Raw genomic sequence first — 15424 nt, 5'->3', positions numbered from 1 at the left:
ACCCCGTGGACTACACAGTCCATGGAGTTCTCCAGGCCAGCACACTGGAGTAGGTAGCCTTTCCCTTCTCCAGGGGATCTTCCCAACCCAGGGATCAAACCTGGGTCTCTTGCATTGCAGGTGGATTCTTTACCATCTGAGCCACCCAGGAAGCCCTGAGAATGGAGACCATCAATTTAAAAGGTGGATTCTTTTCCCTACAGGGCAATGGGTTCTAACTGCCCCATCAGCAGGAGTGTGCCTGACACTGTGTTCAACAGTAGAGACACGCTGCCCTGAACCACCTCCACGCTCAACCAGCCCCGTGATGGCCAGTGCCTGTGGACGACGGTCATCTCAAATGGCTGGAGCATGGCTTGGCCAGCCCATGCAGCAGGCAGACACACACACACACACACACTCACACACCCCTCTTTCCATCTTTTTTTTTTTCCTTCTTTTCCCAGCCACACCACTGGGCTTATGGGATCTTCATTCCCCAACCAGGGATTGAACCCAAGTCCTATGCAATGAAAGCACAGTCCTAAACTGTGGACCCCCAGGGAATTCCTCACATCTCTTTCTTTAGCAAAGCAGCAGCAGTCTCTGAGAGGGAGGGCAAGAGGCAGCAGAAAAAGAATGGGGAAAAGCGCCTGAGGCTCTCTGCTCAGGTCCTCCCCTCTGGATGCTACTTCAAGGACCTCCACAAGTAAACACTGGCCCTGCCAACCTGGGATCTGCTCTGTGGGAATCCACTCAGATGGTGGTTCAACCACTGTAACACAGACCACATCCCAAGCTGGCCTGGCGGCAGGCTGGAGAAGGGCGGTTCCCCTCCTTGTCTCTCCAGCCCTCCACCTCCTGTGACGGGCGAATAACCATAAGGACTCATGGATTCATCCAGCAAATACAGACTGAGAACCTGCTACATGCCAGGCAAGGTGTTAGGCTCTGGGGAGCCAGAGATGAAGAATGCAGAACCTCTGCTCTCAAAGGCATTCATTCATTCATGCCTGCATTCACTTATTCAACAGTGAGCACCCACCATCATCAAGGTCCTGAGAGAAAAACAAAAGGACAAACGGCATGAAAGCAAGCTCCCAGAAAATCAAAACTTGAAGACAGCAAACTGGACACCAGTCCAACTCTCCCATTTTACAGATGGGAAAACTGAGCCTGGAGAGGTGAACAATTTGTTAGTCTCCGACTCCCAATTTTTTCTCCTGCATGTGCCGCCACCACTCCCCTCTCCACTGTTCCCCTGTGGCTCCAGGACACCTGGCACCTCTTGCTTCTGGGGCTCTTTATCATTCAGATACCCCAGAGCCCTCTCAACCTGGGCTTCCAGCAGGGGGCTAGGCCTACCCACAGCGTTGTGGAGGTAGAGGTGCATTCTGTCCACACTGGGGAAAGAGTGGGCAAGTAGGGCAGAGGAAGATGCTGAGAAGGATCCAGTTCCAGCCTGGACTGAACCAGGGATGAAATACAACCTGGATTCAAATCCCAGCGGCATGACCTACTCACTGATGACCTGGGCCAAGTTCCCTAACCTCCCTCACCTCCCTTTCTCTTCTGTAAAATGCAGACAGTAGCGGTAGCTGCTTCACCAGGTAGCTATGAAACTTCAGGGGAATTGTGTGATGAAAAGTGAGCACCCCAGTGATCTGCTGACTAAGACTCTGAGCTCCCAGTGCAGGGGGGCAGGGGCAGGGAACTAGATCCTGCCCGTGGCCATTAAAGATCCACATGCCATAACGAAGATAGAAGATCCTGCATGCTGCAACTACGACCAGTGCAACTAAATAAGCAACAAAAACAGTGAGCATGTAGTAAGTGCTCAATAACGGTGGTGCCGGAACCCCCCATTTCAGAGCTGCATAGCTCAGGGACACTTTCAGGAGTGACCTGGCTGACTGTCTTCATGCTAAGGACACCAGGCTCCTGGAGGAGGAGCCGAGGAACTCGGTTGCAGCCCAGGGGTACCTGCTGCTCAGTGGAGAAGCCAATGGGCTGCACTGGTAGGGAAAGATGTCTCACCCAGCAGAGGCAGAAGGAAGGTAGCATCCGGGTACCCGGCAGAGCCCAAGCACATGCCCTTGGCAGCCTAAGGACCTGCCAGTAAACAGAGCCATGTCCTGGGCATCCGGGCAGAATTTCATCTTAGGTATTGGTGGGGAGGAGGATGAGGGAGTGGGTACCAATCTTCCTTTTGGTCCTAAGGGTCGTGGGGGTGGCTGGATAAAACCTCCCATGGTGCCGGTCCAGCCCACAGCTCATCCTTTTCTCTGAGAACTAACCCTTCCCACAGGGAGAGGGGGCTGCAGAAGCCATGTTTTACCCATAAACCCCATTTCTCTGGCTAAACTGATTGGACCAAGATGGGCCAATCAGATTCCCTCTTTTTTTTTTTTAAACAATTTTATTGAGATGTAGTTTATTTCCTATATGTAGTTATTTACTATATTCACCATTTCTGGGTTTCCCTGGTAGCTCAGCTGGTAAAGAATCAGCCTGCAATGCAGGAGACCTGGGTTTGATCCCTGGATTGGGAAGATCCCCCGGAGGAGGGAAAGGCTACCCACTCCAGTATTCTGGCCTGGAGAATTCCATGGACTGTACAGTCCATGGGATTGCAAAGAGTCAGACATGACGGAGCAACTTTCACTTTTACCATTTCTAAAAGTACAATTCAATGTTTTTTAGTATATTCGCAAGTTTGTACAACCAAGAACCAAGAGTTTGTACCAAGAACTAGTTCCAGAATGTTTTCATCACCTAAAAAGAAGTCTGTATTTTTACATCCACTCCCCTTATTTTCCCAACAACCTCCTCAGCCCTAGGAAACCACTAATCTATTTTCTGTCTCTTTGGAGAAGGAAATGGCAACCCACTCCAGTATTCTTGCCTGAAGAATCCCATGGACAGAGGAGCCTGGCGGGCTATAGTCCATGAGGTTGCAAAGAGTCGGACATGACTGAAGCAGCTTAGCACACATGGATTTGCTTATAGAGACATTTCACATAAATAGAAATATATGATACGTGGTTTCCCAAGGACCTACTGTATAGTACATGGAACTCCGCTCAATGTTATGTGGCAGCCTGGATGGGAGGGGAGTTTGGGGGGCAATGGACACATGTATATGTATGGCTGAGTCCCTTCACTGTCCACCTAAATTACCACAACATTGTTAATCAGCTACCCTCCAGTACAAAATAAAAAGTTTAATAATAAAATATGTGGATTTTCTATGACTAACTTCCACATGTAATGTTTTCAAGGTTCCTCTGGTGTTGTAGCATGAATCACTACTTCATTCCCTTTTATGACTAAATAATATACCATTGCATGCTGACAATATATTTTGTTTATCTATTCATCTGTTGATGAACATTTGGATTATATCCACTTAGGGTTATTATTAATAATGCTACTATGAACATTCACGTACAAGTTTCTGTATGGACATATGTTTTCATTTCTCTTGGATGTATATTTAAGAATGGAATTGATGGTCACATGGTAATTCTATGTTTACCCTTTTAAGAAACCGCCAAATTCTTTTTGACATGCACACACTGCTCTATTTATTTATTTACTTTTGGCTGTGCTGGGTCGTCGTTACTGCGCACAGGTTTTCTCTAGTTGTGGAGAGCAGGGGTTACTCTCTAGAAGCGGTACACGGGCTTCTCATAGCAGGGGCCTCCCTTGTTGCGGAGCACAGGCTCCAGGTTGCATGGGCTTCAGGAGCTGCAGCACACGGTCATGGTTCATAGGCTTAGTGGCTCCATAGCATGTAGAATCTTCCCAGACCAGGGACCAAACCCATGTCCCTGCTTTGGCAGGCAGATTCTTATCCACTGCATCACCATGAAGTTTGAAACTGCCAAACTGCTTTTCAAAGCAGTTGTGACATTCTACATTTCCACCATCAGTGTATAAGGCTTTGATTTCTCTACATTCTCACAAAACACTTGTTATTATCTGTCTTTTTTATAGTCATTCTAGTGAGGATGAGTTAGTATCTCACCGTGGTTTTGGCTGCAGTTCCCTGATGGCTAATGACATTGAACATCTTTTCATCTGCCTATTGGCCATTTATATATTTTCTTTGGAAAAATGTCTATTCAGAGTCTTTGCCCATTTTTTAATTTTTTTCTGACCACTTCATGAAGCTTGCGGGATCTCAGTTCCCCACCAGGGACTAAACTCAGGCTACGACAGTGAAAGCCCAGAATCCTAATCACTAGGCCACCAGGGAACTCTCAAGTCTTTGCCCATTTTTAAATTGTTTTTGCCTTTGTATTATTGAGTTGTTAGAGTTCTTTATATGTTTTAGATATAAGCCCCTTATTACATATGTGATTTGGAAATATTTCCTCTCATTTTGTGCACTCTTTTTACTTTCCTGATGGTGTTCTTTGTAATGCACAAGTTTTTTATCTTGATGAAGCTAAATTAATCAATTTGCTGTTCTTACTGGTTTTGTTGCTTGTGCTTTTAGTGTCATACCCAAAAAACCATTGCCTTATCCAAGGTCACAAAGATTGTCATCTGTATTTTCTTTGATAGTTTGGGCTCTTACATCTACGTTTTTGATCCATTTTGAGTTAATTTTTATACATGGTGTGAGAGGAGGATTCAATTTCATCCTTTTGCATGTAGATATCAATTGTCCCAACACCATTTGTTGAAAGACTTTCTCCATTGAACTGTCATGACACACTTGTTGAAAATCAACTGACGGGGACTTCCCTGGTGGTCTACAGGCTGGGACTCCGAGCTCCCATTGCAGGGGTCCCAGGTTCAATCCCACATGCCACAACTAAGACCCAGTACAGCCGAGTAAATTAATTAAAAAAAAAAAATCAACTGCCAGACTTCTCTGGTGGTACAGTAGATAAGAATCCACCAGCCAATGCAGGGGACATGGGTTCTATCCCTGGTCCGGGAAAATTCCACATGCCAGGGGGCAACTAAGCCCTTGTGTCAGAACTCCTGAGCCTGTGCTCGAGAGCCTGTGAGCCACAACTACTGAAGCCTGCACGCCTCGAGCCGGTGCTCTGCAACAGGAGAAGTCACCGCAGTGAGAAGCCCGGGCACCAAAACAGAGAGGAGCCCCCACTCACAGCCGCCAGAAAAAGCCTGCACGCGGCAACCAAGACCCAGCACAGCCAAAAAGAAACAAATCAGTATTTTTTAAAAAAAGAAAACCAACCGGCCACAAATGTGAGGGCTTATTTCCGGACTCTGAATTCTATTCCACCGATCAATATGTCTATCTTTATGCCAGTTCTGAACTCTCTTGATTACTGTCACTGGGTAGTAACTTTGAAATGAGGAAGTATAATTCTCCAACTCTGTTCTTCTTTTTCAAGATGATCCTTGAACCACAACTAAGACCTGATGCAGTCAAAAATAAATAAATAAATTTTCATTTAAAATTTAAAATTAATTTAAAAATAAAAGACTATCCTTGAATTTTCTATGTGGATTTCAGGATCAGTTTATCAATTTTCACAGGGAAGTCAGCTCGGATTTTGAGGGATGGATTTCCAGTTCCTATTCAGTCTTGCTGAGCTCTAGCTCCACCTCAGGGTTCCCTGAGGCACCCTGTGATTTTCTTCCATAAATTTCATCTTTTGCTTAACCAGATTACACTGGATTTTTGCTTCTTGCAATCAAAAGATTCTTAACCAAGCATAAGAAGGAACATGGTCCTACAGGCTATCCCAAACAATCCTCTCAACACCACCTTCCCAAGGCCTAAGCCCTCAGACCCCAGGTACCCAGAGACCCCAGTGAGGTCCCACTCTCAACACTGGTCCTTGACCCCAATGCTTCACTCTGCCTTGTACTCGTTCCCTTCCAGGTTACATGTATCATCTTTACCAGTTAAAACAACCAGGCCCTCAATAAACGCTTGTGAAATTGAATTAGACATCCCAAGACAGCATCGAAAACCCATTCTTACTACTCTACACCCCTTAGTAACTCAGCTTCTTACCTAGCATCTCATGCAAGATGGCGCAATGGTAAAGAATCCGCCTGCCCATGCAGGAGACATAAGAGACATGGGTCCAATCCCTCGGTCGGAAAGATCCCTTGCCGGAGGACACGGCAACCCACTCCAGTATTCTTGCCTGGAAAAGTCCATGGACAGAGGAGCTTGGTAGGCTACCGTCCATGGGGCTGCAAAGAGTCGGACATGACTGAGCGACTGGGCACGCAAAGGGGAAAGAGGATCCAGAAGTAGACAAAATGTTTGGCTATAAACACGGAGGGAAAAGGAGCCAAGGTGATGAGAGAGGATCAGTCAGGGGTTCTAGGACAAAGGGGTGCTTGCTCAGAGCTCCCCAGCAGATGGTTAGACACATGGTAAACCGAGGCAAACGGTTCCCAGACCCTGAATCTGGTGCTGGAATTCTCAGAGAGTCCCCGAGACCAGGCTGTACAGGATGACAGACATCTGGTAACAGATGACTCAATGACCGATTGACCACACACACACACACACACACACACAAACACTGGGGTGTTTTGGCAGGTCCTAGAACTGCGTGGCACAATTTTCCAAGTAGGTGGGAATGTCAGAAAGACAGCCCCATGGGACTGGGACTCCATATAAAAATTAAAGTGATGGAAAATACAATTATCTCTTTTACACCCTTGAGCTGTGGCCTGAAAGTTTCACTGCTTTTCACATGTCACATTTTCCCCATGCTGGTACCCCTGCTCTCTTCCCAGCATCTGTCTTTTCCCAGATATTTCAGGAGTCAAAAACCCAGTCCAGCCTCCTCCCAGGCCATGAGCCCCTGGACTGAGATGGAGAATCTGACATGCAACAGCCCCACTCATAGTTTCCACAACCAGGAGGGAAATGAAGGCCCCAGCGCCGCTCTGTCTGCCGTTACCTCTGACCTTTACATAACAGGAAGTGGCTACTTACTTGACCTTCAGGCTCGCCAGCATGGTCTTGTCGATCCTGCCAAAAGAAAAGCAAGGGCTTCCGTCAGTGTGGGGGCTGTGGGCTCCCACCCAGCACCTGCAGCTGACAGGTCCTGTGGCCAGCCCAGACCACAGGCCCCGCAGGGCCCTGCAGGGGACAACGCTGAAGTTCTCCTCCAGGCTGGGGAAGGGAGGACTGGGAGCTCTGGAAGAGCTGAAGCCACTCATAACCCGGTGAGATGGGTCCTGTTACTCTCCCTGTCTTAGAGATGAGGAAACCGGCTCAGAATCACTGGTCCAGCCTGGATCCCAGTACCTGAATCCAGACCCTAACCACTTTGAATGTCATCTCCCTTCGTAACCCACACTCCACTAGAGGACCCTGCAACCCAGCTTCGGGGTGTGTGGGGGGCGGTCACAGCAGCTAGACAATCGATGCATGGATATTTCTGCTTTAGAAAGATGCCACAACCTCCAGCGTCAGGGACCCTCCTCCTCAGGGAGCTACCACTACCCCCCAAGGAGGCACAAGCCACTTCTGGGACAGAACCTGACAGCAAGCTGCAGGGCGCGTGGCGGGTGGGATCTGTCGGGCACGGGAGCTCAGAGCAGATCATGTTTGTGGCAGACGGTCCCCGCAGCCAGCAACTCCGCCCAGCCTGCGCCCACCCTCGCTGGAAGACAAGGCAGGGCTTCAAGGCTTCTATTTTTACCCTCTGCATATGCCAGCCCTTATGGCTGGTAAAAGAGGCCCCTTCCTCTCTCCAGAGACAGAAAGGGAGATGAGATTCCCACTGTCTTGTGTCTCCTCTTGTTCAGGGGTCACAAACACCAGTGTCTCATCACCATCAGCGTCACCACTGCCCCATGTCATCATCACCATGGTTGTTCTTCAGTCGGTCAGTCGCTAAGTCACGTCCGACTCTTTGCCACCCCAAGGACTGCAGCGAGCCAGGCTTCCCGGTCCTTCACCACCTCCCGGAGTTTGCTCAAACTCATGTCCATTGAGTCATTGATGCCATCCAGCCATCACCAATCATCACTATTAGTGCCACCAAGCTAGAGACCCTGGAAAGTTCTTACAGCCACCCCTGTCCAGCACCTCAGCTCTGCCACAAGCTTCCTATCCACACAATGACTGGGGTCAGCAGGGGGAGGGGACAGGTGTCAGGGGCCACATGGTGTGGATGCAGAGCTGCCACAGAAATCTCAAGTCAGCACCAAGCCCTGGAGCAGGGGGCGGGGTCCTTTCACTCTGAGTAAACTCCCAGCACCTTCGGGTCTCAGTTCCCGACAGCAAAACAAGCCACACCCGAGGTTCCCAGCCCAGGTCCCACCTCCCAGCTTCTTCTCCACGCGCCTCCTGGTCCCCTTCCTCGGGGCTTCCATGGGGTCCCCAGGGGTCTCATTCCCACCTGTGGAATGCAGACCCGCCTCCTCTTCCATCCCACCCACTGAATAGGAGTAAGGTGGACCCAGGAAGCAGATCCTTGCATTCTGCTGGAATATCTGTCATCCACAGCAACCCAAGTGCAACCCCGATCCGTAAGCCCTTAGATTTTACATTTTCTCAAGGAACCTTTTTTCCTTATTTACAACATCCCTGTGCTGTGGGTAAGGCAGAAACACTCCACTTATACAGGGGGGACACGGAGATCTGGGGAGCGGAAGTGTCCCATCTGGGTTCCTCAAAGAGCAAAGGTGCAGCAGCCTTCCCCGGGCTCCCAGCACGGTGCCCTCTCGCTCCCCTCGACCCCCCGCCCGCCACCAACACTCTGGGTCACACTCTGGGCCGCAGCAGCTCAGTCCCTGCACCCACATCCACACCTACTCAGGCAATAGGGTTCCCACGCTGGGGTGTGGCCTCTGAGGGCGGGGCCGATGGTCTGGCAGGGCTGAGATGCGGAGATAGGGCAGCGTGACAACTGAGCTTTTCCCTTTCAGGAAACCAAGGCCCCCAGGTTCCTCCCCTGCCCCAAGCCATTCATTCACATCACCTGGTCCACCCCAGAGCTAGTGGACACTCAGCATCTAGCATCCAACAGAGCTCTGAAAATACCACCCCCGAGATTCTCTGTACTGTCTGGGGTGGACCAGGGCTCCAGGAATCTGTAATTTAGCCCTCAACCAACTGCAGCAACTGCTCCCTGCTAGCAGCCATCCCGGCGCAATGCCCACCCTAACCCCTCAGCCCCACCAGGAGGCCCTGCCATCCCATGTCTGGGAGCCCCTGTGCTTCCTCCCACTCTCCCTCACCGCTCACGCCCCCCACCACGGGCCACCCAGAGTCCACACCAGGACAGCCCTGGCCACCCTCCTCCCACCCCAGCACTGGGAACCTCTTTTCTGACAGCACTCCCAGCCTAGAAGCTGAAAGGAAACCGATAATGAAAACCACTAGACCCGGCTCCCCAGCCAAGGAGAAGCTGCCAGCAGCTGGTGACCAGAGACAAGTCTTTGACCTCAGTTTCTCCCACTTTCTGGCCCTACAGGGAGGAAAAGGGTCTCAGACAGAAACTTCAGTGGCAAAAGGGGGGCACAGAGGGTGAGGGGAGACGGTCAGAGCACAGAACCAGCTGCTGAGACTCGGACAGAGCTAGGATTGGCTGCAGGGGAGGGAGGGGGCGGGCCCCAGGAGGCAAGCCTGCTGCCCAGCTCTGGGCTCTCGTGGCTCACCGCTCACCCCTGCCCAGAGGAGGCCATCCAAACGCCCGTGCAGGCCACACTCTCCCTGCAGCGAAGTCACAGAGATGACCCAGACAGGAGCATAACATGCATGCACAGACGAGAGCATGAGCAGGTCCAGAAGCTCAGAGGGGCACCCAGAAACAGGGCACACAAGGTCACACGCGTAGGCACACCGACCCGGCCAGGCACACACCTCACAGCCGGTCACACAGACATGCACACCTACACACATCGTCTCAGATACACGCACACACGTTCACAGTCATCACAGGTGCACATACACGTATATGGAAATGCAAGACACAGAAACACACATTCATCAGCCACAGAGTCACACTGCCTCCAGCTCCGTCCGACCTCTGAATTCCCTCGAAGATTGTACCCAAGGGACCCCATCTCCATCTGGCCCAGGCATCTGAAAGTGCCCCCCCACCTCGCAATACCGACCAGGTCCCAGCCACAGGCTCAACCAGGCTTCACGGTCAAGTTCCGTTCCACCCCTTCCCCAGCCCTCCCATCTGTTACCCACCATCCGAAGCCCCCAAAGGAGACACTGCGCTTCCTGCCAAACATCGTTGTGGCCGGGGGGCACCTGGTCCAGTGACGTCCCCGGAGTTGTTGGCAAGACTGCCGCAGCCTGGGAGCAGCGGGGTCCACGGCCTCCCACGAGGGGCGGGGCACCCACTGTGGCACCTCCCCCATCGCCTGCCCCCCAACCCGGCTTCCTGTGGGTGAGGCCATGGGGTGGGAGGTGTGTCCTGGCCCCCAGGACGCACCAAGACAGGCAGGGGAGGTCGCAGAGGGCAGCTTCCCCTCACCCAGAGGAACCCGCAGCTCCGGAAGGGGCTCGGCTGGCAGATTGCACCACAGCCCAAGTTGGCAGCTCTGCCCCACACCACCCGGGCTTCCTGGAAGCCACGGAGGCTGAGGATTCCCATGATTGTGCCTGGGTGGGGGTGAGGGGAGAGAGACCCGCCTGGGAGCCCTGCAGATGGGGGGCCCCTGCATCGACTCCCTGGGGCTACCAGAGGTGGGACCTTGGCCTTTCCACTTCACCCTACCAGATAAACCAGCCCCACACCTGTGATCACACCTGCAAGCTTGTGGACACAGTATACGTGCACCCACGTGGGCCCAGGGCGCGCACACACACACACACGAGCTCATAGGTACACACAGGACCCATGGGTACACATGGGCACACACATGCTCACATACGTCAACAGACATCCACGCACATGTGCACACGGGTACTGCACACTCATATGCAGGTGCATGCAGACAAAAACACCCATGTGTACACCTCAGGCACACACAACTCCCCGTACAAACACACCCAGACACACGCTCAGATCACACACACGCTCCTACCAGCGCCCTCACTTACACAGGCACCGACCTGTGCTGCTCAGACGCCGCCCTGGAGCGTCTAGACAGAGGCCAGCAGTGCCGAGCTCCTGCGGACAGTGGCGGAGGTGGCGGGCGGCACCCTGTCTCCGCCTTTCCCTCTGGAACCACAGGTGAGTGAGTCCTCATCTCTGTCTGCACCACTGCTGACCCTGCCTGGTACACGGCAGGCGCTCCCTCAGGAGAGCCCCGTAGAAGGGCGTGGCACACACACGGCAGCAGCCTAGGGTGCCTGCTCAGTCATTCAGTCGTGTCCGACTCTGTGCGACCCCGTGGACTGTAGCCCACCAGGCTCCTCTGTCCATGGGATTCTCCAGGCGAGAATACTGGAGTGGGTGGCCATGCCCTCCTCCAGGGGATCTTCCCCACCCAGGGATCGAAACTGCATCTCCTAGGTCTCCGGCATTGGCAGACAGGTTCTTTACCACTAGCGCCACCTTGGAAGGGTGAAGGGTCACAGACGGGCTGCCAGGCCCCCTCCACCGAGCAATGGCCTCTCCCACTGGCCCCCTTTCCTGGAGCTGGGAGTCAGGTCTGTGCTGTGGCAGCTGACCGGTCCAGGTCAGGCCAACCAGGGTTTCAGCCTCCTGGTTCGGGAGTGGGCAGGTGACCTAAGCAAACCCACCCTGACTCGCTCCCAGAACGCCTCCCTGCTCTCCTCCCTAGGGTTCCTGAACCGCAGGATGGAGCCCCAGGGTAAGCCGGATGCAACTCACAGCCTCGGCCCAGGAGTCATGTGGGGTGACTATTAATAATAAAAAAATTCCTTCTGCAAAGTACTTACTTTAGCAGTTAGAGGGAGTTCCTGGCGAGCCCATCATTGGAGCACATCGTCTGATGTGTTTTTGCGTGAGAGAGAGAGAAGTGGGGTTGCCGTCACAGCAAGTTTGGACACTTCCGACCCCTCGTCTTATCTATCCTTATCAGTACGCACATGTACCACGTGTGCTTGTTGTCCATCAATGTATTCTAGGGACGACACGGCTGAGAGATGCTCTCCTTCAGGCCCCTACAGTCTGCAGACACCCAGGTTATCACCCAGGTAGGCGGCCACTTGGGCCAAGTGTTCACAGACCCAGAAGGGACACAGGCCCAGGTCCAAGCATCTGAAGATCAGAAGGGCAGTCCAAGGACCAGGCAGGGAGGAGCATTTCAAGACCAGGCTGGATTCTCCCACCTTGCACGGCAATCACAGAAGACCTGGAACCATGGGATTCAGACACTTGACCAAGGAGTAGCAATGGCCTGGTTGCATCAGCAGGAAGGGGCACAGAGCTCACAGCCTGGACTTGAACTTGAGAGTCCAGAAGGACCTGTGCCCTCCTTGCCCCCCAGGGCCCAGACAGTGAGAAGGGAAGTTCCCAGAGAGCTTTTAATTTTACCCCATAAGCTCAGGAGGGAGGTGAGAGCCTCATCCACTCTCCTCTCCTCAGTGCCCAGGTTCCCAAGCTTTGGAGCTGTGTGACCTCCAGCAACTCACCGAACCTCTCTAGGCCTCAGTTTCCTCCTCCCTAACAGGAGGTGAGTGCCAAAGAATTGATGCCTTCGAACTGTGGTACTGGAGAAGACTCTTGAGAGCCTCTTGGACTGCAAGATCAAACCAGTCAATTCGAAAGGAAGTCAACCCTGAATATTCATGGGAAGGACTAGTGCTAAAGCTGAAGCTCCAGTACTTTGGCCACCTGATGTGAAGAGCCAACTCATTGGAAAAGACCCTGATGCTGGGAAAGATTGAGGGCGGGAGGAGACGAGGGCAGCAGAGGGTGAGACGGTTGGATGGTATCACCGACTCATTGGACATGAACATGAGAAAACTCCAGGAGATAGTGGAGGACAGGGAAGGCTGACGTGCTGCAGTCCATGAGGTCGCCAGGAGCCAGACATGACTTAGCAACTGAACAACAACAAGAGGGGATGGCTGCCACCAACCTCACAAGATGATAAACATTAACACAGCGCAGGGCTCCCACACCATCACCGGAGCTGTTACATGTATTATCTATTAGGATTCCACCTTCTCCTTCGGTCTCACTCAGCTTCCTGCTGCCCCTGCTCTTACCCCTCGGCTTTTCTTCTGGGTGGAGGTGGGCAGTGAGGGGCCCACAGCTCCCTGAGAAGGACTGTGAGTCGAGAGAAAAGAGAAGCACTCTGGGAGCCAGGCCCAGCCCTCCTGCCTCACCGAGCACAGCCCAGCTTCCTCCCAAACCTCTGCTGACTCAGCATGCGGGCAGTCGGGGGGAGATGAGGACAAGAGACCAGGCAGTGGAGCCGGGGCAGTGCTGGGTCTGAGCTGACTGCAGGCCAGCACTGACTTCTCAATCTCACCACTGCCTCTGAGATGACACCACTTTCTCCCCATTTTATAGCTGGGGACACAGAGGCACAGAGAGGTTAACAAACCAGTGCGATGGTAACAGAGCTGGGTCTAACTCCAGAGCCCAAGTTCTCAGCCTCTGTTCTGCACAGTGATCTGCATCAGCAAATCAAACCTGCCCCCATGACTCTGGGAACTTACAGAAATACCCAGTTCATGCAGAGCCCATTTTACAGATGGGGAAACTAAGGCCCCAAAAGCAAGACTCATCTCAACAGCTGGGAAAGAACAACGATGAAGCAGGAAGGAGCACATACCCAAGTCCTTCTCTCCTGAGGTTGCTTCCTCACCCTTCCACAGAGGAAGGGCCCACTTCGGGTCAGCAAGACCCAAGGCCCTGGCTTCCCTGGTGGAGGCATGTGGGTGTTTCTGGTCCAGCTGAGGAAGCAAGTCCCGGCCAGAGTCCCAGCCTGGGGACAGGGCTCCAGGGAACCCACACAGTTCTCTGGGCTTTAGAGAAACTCGGAACTGAGAAAGCTGGCTGGGGTCAGAGGAGGAGAGGCAGCCCCAGGCCCTGCCAGCAGCCCCTCCATCGTGTCTGCAGGGAGCAGAAGGGAAGGGTGAGACAGTGTGGTTTCCTCCACTTGTCCTTGCAACCACCAGCGGGAGCTGAAAGATGAAGCAGCTCCTTTCCCAGGCGTGGGGATGAGGCAGTTACAGGAAGCCAAGGAAACAGATGTCCCTAGAGAAGCAGGCACTAGATCACTCGGCCTGGATCCTCCCCTACTCCAGACAGCATAAGCTGGCATCAGTACTGACCCCGCAGGGCTCAGCTCTCCTCCTGGCTCGACCACTGAATCACCTCGAGCAAGTCACATGCTCTTAGGAGGCCTCAGTTCACCTGGCCTCAAAGGGGACGCTAGGTGAGCCTCTGCTTCCTTTATAAGCCAAGTGAGGACACAGCACAATAACAGAAGGACACTCTGGTCCCCAGGAGAACAGGGCGCCATGGCATTTGGAGCCAGCAGACCCACAATGGTTGGGCATGTACGCCTTGGGACGAAGATTAAACATCTCACATCTGCTTGGTGAGTTACAGTGCCCCGGTCACCTCCCCCTCACCCTGTCTCAAGGGTTAGACTGAGTTTCCCATTGCACAAGTTCTGAAAAGCAAGACGATGACCAAAAGAATTACAAGAGGAGTGCTTGTGAAAGCTGGGTTCCAAGAGCGGGACCCTGACATACGATGATTGTGCAATTTACTCTGATTTGTTCTGTACCCAGTCTATCAAGAGAACTCCCAGCAATGTGACTGTGGACTGTAGAAGCTGAAACATGTGCCATTATTTTAAATTATTTTTAAATAATAATAAGGTATCAGCCTGCAACGTGGGAGACCCAGGTTCGATCCTTGGGTTGGGAAGATCCCCTGGAAAATGGAATGGCAACCCACTCCAGCATTCTTTCTTGGATAATTACATTGACAGAGGAGACTGATGAGCTATAATCCATGGGGTCACAAAGAGTCAGACATGACTGAGGAACTAATACACTTACCCATCAGATAAGAAAGGTTAAAAAAAAAAACTTAATAATAATAGTGTGAGGATATAAGGAAACAGACACCCCACCATTAGTGTCTAGATATTTGGCAAGATTTATCCTTCTTTTTTTTTTAATTTGGCTGCGCGAAGACTTCGTTGTGGCACACAGGATCTTTGATCTTAGTTGCAGCAATGTGGGCTCTAGTTTCCTGATCAGGGATTGAACCCAGGCCCCCTACATTGGGAGCACAGAGTCTTAGCCAGTGGGCCGCCACAGAAAAGCAAAGATCTATCAAAATTTTAAGTGCACACACTGTTCGTGCCAATAATTTTGTTTTTAGAGATTTATCTCACTGGTAAATTCATATAAGTTGACAAGACCTATGCACACAGATGTTAACTGTATCACTGTTTATAATAGCAAATAGAATTAGTAACATAAATGACCATTATTTTTTTTTTTAAATAACCATTATTTCACTATATTGTGGAACAAGCACACAATGGAATACTATGCAGCCATGAAGAAGGAGGTAGGATTTAT

General features: G+C 51.9%; 1 protein-coding gene across 4 annotated transcripts in view; it reads right to left on the bottom strand.

The window, feature by feature from the left end:
* RAP1GAP2 (RAP1 GTPase activating protein 2) overlaps nucleotides 1-15424 on the bottom strand; it is a 216333-nt gene that overhangs the window by 174650 nt on the left and 26259 nt on the right. For 2 of the 4 annotated variants that reach the window (XM_043903404.1, XM_043903406.1), the window contains one exon: nucleotides 6929-6964. The exons of 1 other annotated variant lie outside the window; for it this stretch is intronic. In XM_043903404.1, coding sequence (XP_043759339.1) covers nucleotides 6929-6964 — 36 coding nt within the window. Of the gene's footprint in view, nucleotides 1-6928; nucleotides 6965-10144; nucleotides 10333-15424 lie in introns of those variants that run through there. One more of the 4 variants, XM_043903403.1, reaches the window with a different exon arrangement.

Source organism: Cervus elaphus, chromosome 5 (genome assembly GCF_910594005.1).
Source record: "Cervus elaphus chromosome 5, mCerEla1.1, whole genome shotgun sequence".
Taxonomy (NCBI): Eukaryota; Metazoa; Chordata; class Mammalia; order Artiodactyla; family Cervidae; genus Cervus; species Cervus elaphus.
The sequence above is the reverse complement of the archived record's forward strand: the minus strand, read 5'-3'. Positions and strand labels throughout refer to the sequence as shown.